Source organism: Sus scrofa, chromosome 9 (genome assembly GCF_000003025.6).
Source record: "Sus scrofa isolate TJ Tabasco breed Duroc chromosome 9, Sscrofa11.1, whole genome shotgun sequence".
Lineage (NCBI taxonomy): Eukaryota > Metazoa > Chordata > Mammalia > Artiodactyla > Suidae > Sus > Sus scrofa.
This window is the reverse complement of record NC_010451.4, coordinates 55,775,560-55,791,239: the sequence shown is the minus strand read 5'-3', so window position 1 is coordinate 55,791,239 and position 15,680 is coordinate 55,775,560. Positions and strand designations below refer to the sequence as shown.

The following is a 15,680-nucleotide window of genomic DNA, read 5'->3' as shown; positions in this document are numbered from 1 at the left end:
CTAGGTGATCTGGGAGATTTAAGGAAACGATGCTCTGCTCTGGGTTAGACGTCAGGAAGTGGGGGCACTGCTACGATTGAGTATGTTGATAAAGCTCATGACCTAAGAGTAAAGAAGACTCGTGGGAGGTTAAAGCTGTGACTGGTAAACCAGGAGAGGAGGGCATTGGGTGGCTGTCATGCCGGAAAGATGTTACCAGAATCCGGGTTCTTGTTCACGCAGCCGAAGAATGAACTTCTCAAACACACAGGCAGCAAGCAAGCACAGTCCTTATTATAGGAAAGCAAATAGCTCCCAGGGCTGCTAGGAGGAAGGAGAAGAGCACCCCCCCCCTTGTCATATAGGGGTTGTTATCCCTTAAAGGGGGTACCAATGTGGGGTCCAGAAAGATGCAGTTTTTTCCCATTGGCCTTGCTCAATTACCCATATCAGTCCTTGTCCAATGGGGATCTTAGGGGTGGAAATATCCCATAAGTTTTATGGCTTCTTTGCCCTTCTCTTCCTTTAGACTGAATCACCTTTCCTCTCATTCCTTTTCCATCATTTGTGGAGTGGGTTAGATATTAATGTCCATCTGGGCGTAGGTAACTCCCTATAGTAAACAAGGCCTGTGGGGATGTTACTCCCTGGAGCCCTTAAACCACAAATGTTAATCAATAGCCATATCAAAGAATGCATCAGAGCCCAGGATCCTACACAGACTACCTGAGTTAGGATTCTGCCTCAGGTGGGACAATGTTCATACTTTTGTCTGTGTTCAGATGTGATCATGGAGGGGCCTCGTCCGAAGCTGATGTGCTGTGAAACGGTGTTCAACAAAACACCCAGGCCCAGCTATGAGCCCCAGCACAGCCCCTGCCAACATCGAGACCTACAGGTGGGGCCAGGTGGGCTCCCAGATATTGGCGGCTGCTTTTTCCTTTACAACGGGCATCTCTAGATTGTCTGTGATACCATCCAAAGCTAGTTAATGCCTGTGGTGAGAGAAGAAGCCTGTGTTCAGCCTTGTCAAGGTAAATTCTCTGGCTCTATCCTGGTCTCACCGCTTCAAGACAAGACTTCTGCCCTGATGAAGGAAAAATCCTTTAAGCAAAACGTGTTTGGCTCTCTCTCGGGCCTTCTAGTCCACAGCGGAGGACAGGCTCTGAAGTCAGTACAGCTCATAAACATGGACGTGTTATCAGAAGCTTTGTCGCCCTCTCTCAGGAGCCTTTTCTGATGCCTGGCTGTCACCTTCCGCATGGCCCATTGGACTCCACAGAGCAGACCCCAAGTGGCCTGGCTGGTGAGGCCTGGTTAAGTTTCTGCCCAATTTTATAAATCTGTGAACTAATAATAAGAGTTGCTGCTGTGTATTGCCCAATTGCTGTGTTCTAGGAACTCTACATTTGCGGTTGCATTTAAAACATATTATGGCCTTGGAAAGTAGCTTGTTACAGCCATGCCACAGGTGAGGAAGCTGAGGCTCAGGAAGCCTAAGTGGCTTGCTCAGGTCGTCTGGCCAGTAAGTGACAGGCTGGAGTTCAAGTCCGCATCTACATTCACCCACACTGGAGCTCCTTCCACTCTGTTTGCTGCCTTTGGTTAGTACCTGTGACAGGAGCATCCTGGACCAGAGTTCCCACCCCATCTTGATCCCCCACACATGGCAGGTCTCTGTAGTTACAGCACTCCTGGTGCTCCAGAGATGCCTGCAGAAGCCCCTTTGCCTCATGGGAGCACCAAAATCCCCAGACCTCGTGACTCCCTGGCTTCTGTTCCCAAACCCTCTTCTTTGGAAGGAACCAGGCACCCAGGAAAGCCCATGATGCTTTCCTGCCCCGGATGCCAGCACACCTGTGGCTTCACAGGGGAAGGGCCTGTGAGAATGCTCACCCCCCCGGGGAAGGTGGAATATTCCTAAAGTCCATTCCCAGAGCTAGCCTGGAAGAGCCCTGAGGTTCAGAGGCCCTTTGATGTGCCCATGAGACCAGGAAAAATTGCGTCCAATGGCCTTGCCAGTTCTGTGTAAGCAGAACCCAAGCTAACCCCAAGTGAGCTAAAGACATCGGTGGTGACTTTTCTTGGAATATTGAATGGAAGGGAAATGCCTTCTGTCTACCATAGGGCCTGATATGAAAAGCATTGCCCAGGCGCTGGCTAACGGATTGCTTTTGGGGTGCTGAGTGTTTGCAAATCCTGCCTATGGCCTTCCTCCAATTGCTCAAGGCCGTTTACAGAGAAAAGGGGAAGTCCTCTGTAGTATCGGTTAGATGCATTTGTTTAGCGCCTGAGCAAAGGTGTGCTAAAGAGTCTGAGCCTGACCCTGGGCCTGTCCTGTCTCCTGCTTTAAATTCCCATCTTCACCCCCTTCAGGGCAGAGAAGCTGCTGCTTTGCAATTATTGGATAATGACTGAATTACTACTTATCCTTAAGTAGCTTGATAGCTGGGCCTGTTACCTCTTTTGTTTTCTAGTGTAGCGCTTGGCACATAGTAAGTTCAGTAAGTACAGAGTTTGCTTGATTCCAGTAAGAAGGCAGAGACCTGGTCACCTTCCATGTCCTTGGATGGTAGGTCCTCAGAAAATGTTGCTTAAGGTAATTGTCTGGTGGCCTGAGACACTGCAGCCCCTTTTCATGGATGCTTGAATCTCTTCTCCATTTCCACTGCAGAGGCACCACAGAAAATCATTTGACTTCTGCTCTCAGCCCCATTAACTCCTATTTTCTACTTTAACCCACAAGGATGACTCAGAGATGCCCTGAGGGAACTAAGCTGGGTGTGAGCTGCCTAGACGGCAGACTAGAGTAACTGCTTTTTCATCGATCTAGAGAAAAAATAGTCTTTGTTTTTTGTTTGTTTGGTTTTTTAGGGCCGCACCCACAGCATAAGGAGGTTCCCAGGCTAGGGGTCTAATCAGAGCTATAGCTGCCAGCCTACATCACAGCCACAGCAACACCAGATCTGAGCTGCGCTGGCAACCTATACCACAGCTCACGGCAATACCGGATCCTCAAACCACTGGGCGAGGCCAGGGATTGAACCCACAACCTCAAGTTTCCTAGTTGGATTCATTTCTGCTGCACTGCGATGGGAACTCCAGTCTTTGTAATTCTAAATAAGACATAATAAAAGCCCTGTCCTCTCTCAGGTGCAGTGGCTGGGCAGCGCTGTGGGTTGGAGGGAAGCTGTGTGGTAAGGGCTGTCCCCAGGAACCCCAGTTCCTATTGGCTTGTTCTCAGGAGGCTGCCTGCCAAAGAAGGGCCTCGGTCCTAGTTCTTTAAATATCATCGATGAAGTGTTCACCTTGTGGTTTGGTGGGTTAACAACCCAGCTAGTCTCCATGAGGATGTGGGTTCAATCCCTGGCTTTGCTCAGTGGGTCAAGGATCAGGTGTTGCTAAGCTTCGGAATAGGTTGCCAATGAGGCTCGAATCCAGTGTTGCTGTGGCTGTGGTGTGGGCCAGAAGTTGCAGCTCCGATTCGACCCCTAGCCTGGGAATTTCCATATGCCACCAGTGCAGCCCTAAAAAGAAACAAAACAAAACAAAACAAAAAACCATCAATGAGCGCAAACTCTAAGCACCTCCCTTGAAAAGAAGGGGGGCTGGGTTTGGTTAACATGAATGTTGTATGCACACGAAGCATGCATTTTTATGGAGAAAAGGAAATTCAGGAGGAAAATGTGTTTATTTTCAAGAATATGAGGGGCTGTTCAAAGGAAGAGGATTTAGACTTTAGATCATGAGTTGCCCCTGAGGCAGAACTAGCTCTGTGTTCCTGGCATCAGTTTCTCCTCTAGGTCTAGATGAAAACTTCTCATGGGGCAGAGTGCACCGGCCCTGGCTTGCCTGTCCAGCCAGGGTCTCACCACGGCCCCCCAGCCCTCTGACACCTGTTCACCCAGAAATTCTCTCCACCCCTTCACACCCCTATCTTGGTCACCCACACAGTTACACTCACAGTGCCCAGAAATGTCTCTTCCAAGCCTTCTGATAGAGGGGGAGCCTTGCAAGTGCTCACCAACTCCTGGCTTTTACTCAAGCATTCTCTACTTTATTTGCCATCATTCACCACATATCTACAGGGTGGCTCTAAGACCATCTCCAGGCTTTGGCTTCCACGGCCCTTCTCTGCCTCTCAGAAAAGATGCTTCCAGAGCTCTTTCAAGGTCTTCTACCCTGGCAGGTATCACACTGCCTCTGCTTCTTTGCATCAGCTCCTTTGCATCTCCTGCCTCCACCCTGGACTAGAAGCTTCTTCGCGACCACAGAGACTGTGCCCATTAGGTATAAGATTGCAGCCCCGAGGTCTAGCACATGTGCCACTTCAAACCATCCCTGTTGCTTAATGATGGATAAATACATGAATGGACCCAAAAGTGAGTTTTCTGTCTGAGGGGGTGTTTTCTCAGGTTCGCAGAGATCTTTGAGTGGGGATGTTCCTCTGGGTATTAACACAAACCACACCACTTTGTAATTGCTCAGTTTGCTGAACTCACTTCCCCATTTAACAGTGAGCTCTCTCTGTCTCTGAGAACCTACACAATAAGCATACCCTCAATATTTGGAAACTTTACAAAGTCTATTTTTTGAGAATGGACTGTTTACCAAAAAAAAAAAAAAAAAGAAAAGAAAGAAAGAAAAGAAAAAAATGGCAATAATATAATCCACTTGCTTTGCGAGACCATTAAGAAGATTTTGGTAAATATTAGCTAATGTACAGCTCGATGCTTGCTATTAAGATTTACTGATTTCAATAGAAAGTAACCTAAAAACTGTGCTGCTTACATAACCCAGACAAAAGGGCCAATCTCTACTCACCTAATAGTTCAAAAAATACATATTGGCTCTGTGTGTGGTGGGATTAAAGGCCATTGTCTAAGCAAAGCAGGATATGGACTGTGTTATAATGGGTCTGCCGTGTGAATGATGGGTTTGGTCAGAGGATGAATTTATCCTGTATTCTTGCATTCTCTAGGTTTAATTCTTCTCACTCTTTGAATAAATACATCAACAGCACTGGCTAGCCCAGTACATGGACAAAATACCTTCAGTACACGCCAGATTTTAGAAAACAAATCCAACAATAAAAGCTGCCTTTAAATCTCCGTTTCTTACGTAACAGGGACGTTGTATAGAGAGATTAACAAGGTATCTCGTTTCTTCCTGGTGTGATCTTATTTTCATCTTACAAATATGGACTTATACTTATCCATGTCTATATAGTCTCCTGTATCTTTGTGAACACTTGGAAATCTCAGCGTGCTTCTGGGAATAGGCTGGGAGATTGATGATAACTAATTGTTTCTGGTGAGAGTTATTCGGACGGAGCAAGAGAGCCGTCGAGCGTGGCAAAGGAGAGGAGGGAAACGCCAGAACAGAACCCATGCCTGCTGCCCGGGGACCTCAGCTGGTGGTTTGTCATGTCTTAGCATGACGGTATTCAAGGCCATGTGAGGTCTGGGGAAAAAAATACATATTCAGCTTGGGGCTTGGTCTGGGAACCACCAACTGCCTTGATTTAAACCGCACGACTCCACTATCCAATTAACGTTTCAGGCTAATACACATTAGCATCAGTCCACTGGCCAAAGCCCACAATAAATTAGGCTGGGTTTAAAAGAAATCAGCCTGCGTGCAGAGACCAACTCCCAACACTGCTTCCTTGCTTTTCCCAGTTGTGGATGCTTCGGGTCAGAAAATGTTTAAGACGTTGGTAAGTGCGGACGAGCAGGGGAGAGCTTTCTAAGCTGGTCGCTTTTGTTTCAGCTCTTGGCAAGGTCAGGCAGATAGTTTCTTAGTAGTACAGGCATGGAAACCCCAGCTCGTCTATGAGACATATTGGGGGTACTCATGCACTCTACAGAAATACTCTTTATCTTCAAAAATAGCATGAAGGTAAGTGGGACTGGATGACATGAGGAGTAGGGGAGAAAAACTCAGACGTGGTGTGTCAGGAGCCACCTCTGGAATTATAGTGTATGACAAAGAAGATGTGGGTTCACCTGATACACACTGACTTTAGAAGTTACTGTTTTAGGTGTGATCTACCCTGGGAAGAGCTTTTCCACCAGCATGAGCGTCTACGAACCTGGGAAATGGCGAGAGTCCCCAGTGGATGGATGGAGGTGAAAGACATGTGTGCAGAGAATGGGGAGAGTTTGGGGAAGGAAGAGGCCGTTTCCTTTGTCGAGCCCCACTTGGGACCCTCCCCTAATACTCTTTGGGGATTTGAGGTCAATGAGGGTTGGATGGGACGACGGCAGGGCCTTCTGAGTGGGTGCCCTGCTGTTTGCTCTCTTGCTAACATTTTCTTTCTTTTTTTATTTACATCTTTAGAACCTAGCCTCACATTTTCACATCGCCACAGCTGTGGTTTTCTCCGCACTCCTCCTGCTTGGGGTCGGCGTCTCGTGTTTTCACCTGGTTGAAGGTCATGGGCTAAAGATGCTGTGGAATACCACTTTTGTTTAATATTTATCACTAAGTCGGTTTCGCTTCCTAGTTTGCATGAATAAACAGATTTGTGAAGGGGGATTTTGAAATCTATTTTAGAAACATGTTTGCATTTGATTAAAAATACCATGAAGACATTGCTAACCACGGCAGGCACACCTCGGGGAGGAGGCTTTGTAGTGTTTCTGACCCTGGGGGTTCATCACTGTTGGCTGTTTATTTATTTATTTATTTATTTTTGTCTTTTGAGGGCCGCACCTGTGGCATATGGAGGTTCCCAGGCTAGGGGTCGAATCAGAGCTACAGCTGCCGGCCACAGCCACAGCCACAGCAGCGCGGCATCCAAGCTGCATCTATGACCTACACCACAGCTCATGGCAATGCCAGATCCTTAACCCACAGAACAAGGCCCGGGATCGAACCTGAGTCCTAATGGATACTAGTCGGGTTTGTTAAACACTGAACCACAACAGGAACTCCACTGTTGACTGTTTAGGAGGAAATCCTTTCAGTTTTGTTATATTAAAATGGAAATCGCAATGTCATCAGTGAGATCATTGATCAGCTAGTGTTTTGAAGGATTTAAGCCACTCATTGAATTATTCCACTTACATTTATTGAAGAAATAGTAAGTGCCCATGGTCTGTGCTAGCAGCTGGGGTAGAGGAGAGAGTAAAACATGGTTCTTTCCTTACGCAGGATTTTTTTTTTTTTTTGTCTTTTTAGGGCCATACCCGCAGTGTATGGAGGTTCCCAGGTTAGGGGTCTAATCGGAGCTGTAGCTGCCCGGCCTATGCCACAGCCACAGCAATGCCAGATCCAAACCACACCTGTGGACTAGACCACAGCTCACGGCAATGCCAGATCCTTAACCCACTGAGAGAGGCCAGGGATCAAACCCCAGTCGTCATGGACGCTAGTCGGTTTCGTTAACCACTGTGCCACGACGGGAACTCCCTTTCTTTTCTTTCTTTCTTTCTTTTTTTTTGGTGCAGGATTCTTTACATCAGAGGCTCCTGTCCTTCAGCTTGGGAGCCAGGAAGGAAGTGGGGGATTCTGATGGTGATTGTCATACTGTTCCTTCTGGGAATCTTAGCTTCCCATGGAGAGAGAGTAGGGACGAGCTTGTGATCTATTGAGAAAGCTTCTGAGATCTTGTGATGGGACTGAACAGTACTAAGGAGCTTTGCTCTGCATAGTGTGGCACATTTAAAAGAAAAAAGAAAAAAAGAAAAATAGAAGGAAGTTGATCAATGCTTGTCTTCAAATGTTTCAGAGAAATTTGACTTTAGGGTAAAATGTGGGAGGAATCCGACTAAGAACCATGAGGTTGCAGGTTTGATCCCTGGCCTTGCTCAGTGGGTTAAGGATCTGGCGTCCCCATGAGCTGTGGTGTAGGTCGCAGACGCCACGTGGATCCCGTGTTGCTATGGCTGTGGCGGAGGCCGGCAGCTACAGCTCCCATTCGACCCCTAGCCTGGGAACCTCTATATGCCACAGGTGCGGCCCCAGAAAAGACAAAAAGATAAGAAAAAAAAAAAAAAAGAATATAAAATGTAATAACTGAGATGCAAGAGAGATAGTGGTTCTTCTGACCTGGAAGCAGGGAACCTTATGACTTAGTTGTCAGCCTACCACTGGTTAGGTACCTGACTTTGGGTATGTCATTAAATGTTCTCAATTCCTTCATTTGACACATGAAAGAACTGAATTGGGTTATAATTGCGCTCTCTGTTTTTGGAAAGGGAATAATGGTGATTTATTTTATTTTTAAATTAAAGTATACTTAATTTATAATGTGTTAGTTTCAACTGTACAGCAAGGAGATTTATATATACATATATATTTAGTTATATATATAAATATATATTCTTTTTCAGATTCTTTTTCCTTATAGGTTATTACAAGATACTGAATATAGTTCTCTGTGTTATACAGTAGGTCCTTGTTTACCTGTTTTATATATAGTAGTGTGTATAGGTTAATCTCATAAACCTAATTTATCCTCCCTCCCTTTTCCCCTTTGGTAACCTTAAGTTTGTTTTCTACATCTGTGAGTCTATTTCTTTTTTGTAAATAAGTTCATTTGTATCTTTAGATTCCACATGTAAGTGATATTATATAACATTTGTCTTTGTCTTCTGACTTAACTTATTATGCTAATCTCTAGGTCCATCCATGTTGCTGCAAATGGCATTATTTCATTCTTTTTTATGGCTGAATAATACTCCATTGTATATATGTACTACACCTTCTTTTATCCATTCCTCTGTCAATGGACATTTAGGTTACTTCCATGTCTTGGCTACTGTAAATAGTGCTGCAGTGAACATTGGGGTGCATGTATTTTTTAAATTATGGTTTTCTATGAATATATGCCCAGGAGTGGGATTGCTGGATCACCTAGTAGCTCTACTTTTAGTTTTTTAAGGAACCTCCATATGGTTTTCAGTAGTGGTTGCACCAATTTACGTTCCCACCAGCAGTGCAGGAGTGTTCTTATTTCTATCTGCCCTCTCCAGCATTTATTATTTTGGAACTTTTTTTTTTTAACCGTCCATGGCATATGGAGTTCCTGGGGCAGGGAATAGATCCCAGCTGCGGCTGCTGCAACACAGGATCCTTAACCCATTGTGTGCTGAGCTGGAGTCTGAACTCGCTTCCAGCCCTCCAGAGATGCTGCTGATCCCATTGCGCCACAGCAGGAACTCCTGTAGACTTTTTTGATGATGGCCATTCTGACTGGTGTGAGGTGGTACCTCAATGTAATTTTGATTTGCATTTCTGTAATAATTAGCAATGTTGAGCATCTTTTCACATGCCTGTTAGCTATCAGGATTATAATTTCTCTTACTATGTGCGTTATCAGTACCAATACACAAGAAGATTTAGGTAGCATAATGATGATCCTTTTTCTCATAGTTATTTATTCCTATATATTAACAAAAATGTAAATAGTGCATTAAGCTTCTGCTTTCACAGACACTTTTGCTTAGCTTCAGGCTAAATTTATTAAAGAAAAAAGGAGAGTTGACTTAAAGACTGCTATCAAAGAAATCATGGCACAGGTCATAATTGGTCGTCATGAACATTTTTAAGGTCGGATGTGACCAAGGTCAAGAAACACTTCAATATATGCTCTCTCACACATTCCTTAGAACTCTATCACTCTGTAATTATTTTACCTCTTTATCTCTAAGCAATATGGGTTTTGAATTAGAAACTCCCTATCCAAAATAGCATTGTGGTACCCAGAATAAAGTATCAGCTTGCCCATCTGGTCAGTCACCCAGATTGTATTAAATGGCATTTACATAGATAGCAAGCTCTTTATGTAAGTCACTTAGTTCACTAGTGCTATACACATAATTTGTTCTGTTTTGTTCTCCTCTGGTGTGTTTTCAGATCCGGGTGTTGACCGAAAGAATGTTCAAACGAGTTCGGAAATGGTTTATCACTCGAATTTGGGGGCATTCTCGGCGAAGAGCGAGGCTGGTCTCCAAAGATGGAAGGTGCAACATTGAGTTTGGCAACGTGGAGGCACAGTCAAGGTTGATATTCTTTGTGGACATCTGGACAACCGTGCTGGACCTCAAATGGAGATACAAAATGACCATCTTCATCACAGCCTTCTTGGGGAGCTGGTTCTTCTTTGGTCTTTTGTGGTATGCCGTCGCTTACATTCACAAAGATCTCCCGGAGTTCCATCCTCCCGCCAACCACACGCCCTGTGTGGAACACATTAATGGCTTGACCTCAGCCTTTCTGTTTTCTCTGGAAACGCAGGTGACCATCGGCTATGGATTTAGGTGTGTGACGGAACAATGCGGCACTGCCATTTTTCTGCTTATCTTCCAGTCTATCCTTGGAGTCATCATCAATTCTTTCATGTGTGGTGCCATTTTAGCCAAGATCTCCAGACCTAAAAAACGTGCCAAGACCATCACTTTCAGCAAGAATGCAGTGATCAGTAAGCGGGGTGGGAAGCTTTGTCTCCTGATCCGAGTGGCTAATCTTCGGAAGAGCCTCCTAATTGGCAGTCACATATATGGAAAGCTTCTGAAGACCACCATCACCCCCGAAGGAGAGACCATTATTTTGGACCAGATCAATATCAACTTTGTGGTTGATGCGGGGAATGAAAACCTGTTCTTCATCTCTCCATTGACAATTTACCACATTATTGATCACACCAGCCCCTTCTTCCACATGGCAGCAGAAACCCTTCCCCAACAGGACTTTGAATTAGTGGTGTTTTTAGATGGCACGGTGGAATCAACCAGTGCTACCTGCCAAGTCCGGACATCCTATGTCCCAGAAGAGGTGCTCTGGGGCTACCGTTTCGCTCCCATTGTGTCCAAGACCAAGGAAGGCAAATATCGAGTGGATTTCCATAACTTTAGCAAGACGGTGGAAGTGGAGACACCTCACTGTGCCATGTGCCTTTATAATGAGAAAGATGCTCGAGCCAGAATGAAGAGAGGCTATGACAACCCCAACTTCATTTTGTCAGAAATCAACGAAACAGATGATACCAAAATGTAACAGTGGCTTTTCAACAGGAGTAAAGCAAAATCATGAAGATTCCTAGTGACTAGAAGCATTATGAAACAATCAGCGATTTGGGGGGCATGAAAGTAGAACAAGAGCCCCTAAGGTCTCCTGGCATGGTGCCCCTGGACCCCTTAACCCTGATGCTACAAGACATAGCTCTGCAAAGCAACTGCATGAGAGCGTGTACTGGGTTGATAGGAAACTGGAAATGGAAGTCATAGGAACTCACAGAACATCTTGAATAGGACTATTTGAAGTCAGGCAGTGTTAATGGGAACAAATAAAACCGTCCAAAGACTCTTGGATGGGGCAAATGAGGTCTTTTTAAGTGTCTCCCTGAAGAAGTTGTGAGCTTTAGGTGGGATCTGGGAAAAGCCATATTCTTATTTTGATTCTATTGATAAGAAAGAAGCCGCTCTTCTTTCAGCATTGGCTTTTATTGGAGGAAACATTGTGTCCTAAGTTGGAGGAGATGAACCAATCAAAGACAGAAAAGACTGCTACATAATGGACATTTGTGAGGCTCTGACCTTCTCTAACTCTGGTTGTTGGAGCTTTCACCTTAGTCTGGGTCATGCTGTGTTTCCAGGGAAGCAAGGAAAGGCTCAGTTCACAGACTCCACATCGCTGCCTATGCAAAATGGAGCGGAGTGCTGAGTCCAGCCTGTTCTACGGCTTATCCAGACCCTGCAGCTAAGCTGGGTTTTGGCCCAAGTGAGCTCGCACGGTACATTTAGACAGAAGCTAAACTACCAGTCTAGAATCTCAATGAGCACCTTCCTGCAAGACAGAATGTTTGATTTGAAAATGGGGGTAAGAGCTCTTCCAATTTGTGGTAGATGGGAGAAGGATGGGAGAAGGAGCTACAAATCTGTTAAAAGAGTTTTTTTCTGATCTTCCAAAAAGGCAACAAGGAGTTTGCAGGTGTCAAGTCAGTTTAGAAGAGAACATACTGCCAGTGCACCTGAGAAAGTGCATCTGCTGTATTCAGGCTGAGGGTATGGAGAAGAGTGAAAGGGAAGGGGATCCCCCAGTGAGGAAGCTGCTGGCTCTCCCTTCCTCCGATCCCAACACCACATCTTCCTCAGAGACCCATATAACTAAGGTTTCCCACCTATTTTATTACTATTTTGAATGTATTTGGAGAGGGCGGTACTCAATGCTGCTTAGGAATCAGGATGTTCCAGCCTGTTGATTAATACATTAAAGCTCTGAAACTGTGCATGTACTTCCCTGCAGTGTCAGTCATTGCCCATTCACTGTGACAGACTAGCTGGTGACAATGGGCTTGCTGAGGGTGGACTCAGTCCTGGGAGAGGTGGGAGTGGTGGCAGGTGTTGTGTTGACTCCAGCGTCCCCAGGAGGACATGACCTTGGCTGCAGACATGCCCCTTCCTTTGCAGCCTCATCACCAAAACACCATGGTGTGAGTCTTGGCACTTGCTTGTAGGTACTGATGGCTTTGTTTTCCCAGGCCTGGTGTTGAGTTTGTACAGATCCATACACACACCCTGGTCCTTCCAACAAACAGAGGTGAGGAGTCTAATGGTTTCAGAGTTGCGCTGTCAGTGGCAAACTGGCCCACACAGGAGATGACTCTGTGTCTGCAGGTGTGTTGGCATCACTATTTAACCTGCTGACAGTGCTAAAGGAAATTAGGGAATGAGCTTGAGTTCTTTGCTGTCCCACTGTCATGAGGGTTTAGGACTCCGTATTTCCTTAATAAACTAGAGGGTCAGAACACATGTCTTCTGGTCTGTTCTGCTTCTCAACAGAATGCCTGGGGATTGCTGGAAGTGAAATGATCACAGGCAATCTGTTCCTTTCGATTGTGAAGAGAGCTGAACAACTGGAATCTTGGTGAAAAGCATGCCTTTCTGAATTATTTGATGGAAGACCTTCTGGTTCCAAATATTCCTTCATTGGGATCAAGGCATTCTGCCACGTGGAGTCTACTTTTTCATGCAAATTCCCAGTGAAACTCTAGCAACCTTTAACACACTTACATCCAACAAAGCTCTAAGGAAACAAGGCCCTGCAGGTACCATCTGAGAGTCCTAAGCCGTGGCTTGGAACCTCCAAAGCAGCATAGGAACCCTGGACATTTGAAAAGAGGAGATTTGCCACAGGAATAGAAACTCAGTGAGTAAATAAAATAAATGAGAAACAGAAGGTTCCAGAAGGCCAACTTGCTCCTAATTTAATGCCAGTGATAAAGGCAGGCTTTTTATTTCAATGTGGTTAACAGTGTTGCCAGTAGGACCCGACTCCATCCAGATGCTGTTGCTACAGGTAAGTCTTACTATTCTAGTTACATTTTTTTGGGGGGGGGTCTTTTTGCCATTTCTTGGGCCACTTCCGTGACACATGGAGGTTCCCAGGCTAGGGCTCCAATCGGAGCTGTAGCTGCCAGCCTACACCAGAGCCACAGCAGCACAGGATCCGAGCTGCGTCTGCGACCTACAGCACAGCTCACGGCAATGCCGGATCCTTTACCCACTGAGCAAGGGCAGGGATCGAACCCGCAACCTCGTGGTTCTTAGTCGGATTCGTTAACTGAGCCACGACGGGAACTCCCTAGTTACATTTTAAAAGCAATTCAACATTTCTTATCCCTTTCAAGAAAAACTGCATCCCATGATGCATCACCATATTGAAATCTCCCTTGGTACTGATTCCCCTTCAATTGTCACATTTAGCTCTGTTGTTCTGGGGTTTGGACTTGGAGAGTCTGAACATGGTTTAATTTTCCAGGTCTTAAGTTGGCTCAAGCTCCAGTATTTAGAGTTAAGAATGGGGAAGACAGTTTAAGAATTTATTGAGAGAGAGAGAGAGAGAGAGATGGGGTGGAAGGAAAAGATCCTCTCTAAGTTGCCAAATCTAAGAAGTGAGATGCTTTGCGTGTGTCTGTCTGTTTCCACAGACAGCAAAGAACTCCCCTGGTGGACTGTGGGGACAGCTGAGGAAGTGTCTTTCTTGGAGATTTTGCATAAAAGGGAGATGGGTCCTCAGATGGGTGACGGTGTGAAGAGCACCAGAGGGCTCTTTCCTTGTCCAGAACAAAAGAAAACCTGCGGTTCCCAGCATGCAAATGAGGCCTTGGCCCCGCCCCCGGGCCGTGGTCCTCCCCTTGACAGGAAGTGTATGTCAATCAAAGCTTGACAGGGGAGATAGAGCATTTTATTTTGGAAGCCAGAAGTCTGAGAACAATGACTGGAATTTCCTCTTTCTGTCCAGCAAGGGCTGTTTGTCACTGGGGAGATAAAAGTCCAGGGGTAGGGAATAAAGGTTATCGGGAACAGCGCGCACAGAGCCGCGTGGGGGGGGGCGCCGCGGGGGGGAGGGGGTACGGAGGAAATCTATTTCAATGCCTGTCATTAAGTTTCCATTAAAAGAACATTCAGTTAGGAATTCAAAAATAATTTAATCTCCCCAGCCAGATGCACCCAGCTGTACTCTCTGGAGCTGAGTCCCGCAGAGAGGGAGGCTTGCGCCAGGCTGGGGGGCCAGGGACTGGTGTGGGCCCTTCTGGATCGCCATCCCCTGCATCCACCACCGCCCCTGGGTGTGGGAGAAGTCCTGAGTGTGAGTGAGAAACCCCAAGTTTCTCTGGTGCTATAGAAATGCAACTTATTACTCAGGCTCCTTACTGAGTTCTTACTGTGTCTGAGGTTTTGTTGAAAGCATTTTGGATACCCTACCTAATTTAATGTCCCCAATGATCCTCTGAGGTACTCATTATTATAATACCTATTTTTCACTGGAGGCAGCTCAGGGAAGGAACTTGTTCCGCTAGTCAATGGCAGGGCTGGGACGCAAATCCACAGCTGTCTGTCTCAAAAACCCAAGGGTTTAAAATCACTCAAGTCTGGCAGTTCCTGCTGTGGTACAGTTGCTTAGGTTGAGACTGTGGCTCGGATCCGATCCCTGGCCTGGGAACTCCATATGCCTCGGGGCAGCCAAACATGAAAAAAAAAAATCATGCAAGTCTGCATCCTTTAGTATAGAACACCTTCTGAATGGACTTGTCAAGGCTACGAGGCATTTACGTGGATCTGGTGGATCGTCCTTGTCCTGTCTTACACTTTGGGAGAGACCTCTCATTGCTTGGCAGAGCCCTGGGTCAGTCTTCTTGAACACTTCTGGACTTGCATGTTTTAGGAAGAGTTATACTTCCAATGTCTACATAGACCCTGCACATCTATACTCTCTCTCCCCCTCTCTTTCTCTCTCTCTCTATATATATATGTAAAATATATATATATAAAATATAAACTCATTCTATATCTATGTAATGAGTTGTTTAATTTCAGGCTCTGAGTGATCCTTCATTTGTAGTAGAGACTGATTAAATTTCCTTTTTTTTTTTTTTCTTATTAGGTCCGCACTCACTGCAGGTGGAGGTTCCCAGGCTGGGGGTCGAATTGGAGCTACAGCTCCTGGCCTATACCATAGCTCACAGTAACGAGGGATCCGAGCCAAGTCTGCAACCTACACCACAGCTCACAGCAATGTCAGATCCTTAACCCACTGAGCGAGACCAGGGATTGAAGCTACAACCTCATGGTTCCTAGTCGGATGTTTCTGCTGCGCCACAATGTGATCTCCAAATTTCCCGTTTTGACAGATGGGGAAACGGAGCTTTGGCTACCCCAGGAGAACAGTATTTCTATTCTGTATTCACCTCT

The 15,680-nt window shown here is 45.7% G+C and overlaps 1 protein-coding gene across 5 annotated transcripts in view; it reads left to right on the top strand.

The window, feature by feature from the left end:
* The window catches only part of KCNJ1 (potassium voltage-gated channel subfamily J member 1), a 33,742-nt gene extending 21,522 nt beyond the window's left edge, over positions 1–12,220 (top strand). For 4 of the 5 annotated variants that reach the window (XM_003130077.5, XM_021063127.1, XM_021063129.1 and 1 more), the window contains one exon: positions 9,844–12,220. In XM_003130077.5, the coding sequence (XP_003130125.2) occupies positions 9,865–10,983 (1,119 nt within the window). In that variant the 5' untranslated portion in view covers positions 9,844–9,864 and the 3' untranslated portion in view covers positions 10,984–12,220. Of the gene's footprint in view, positions 1–4,604; positions 5,699–9,843 lie in introns of those variants that run through there. The other variant, XM_021063126.1, reaches the window with a different exon arrangement.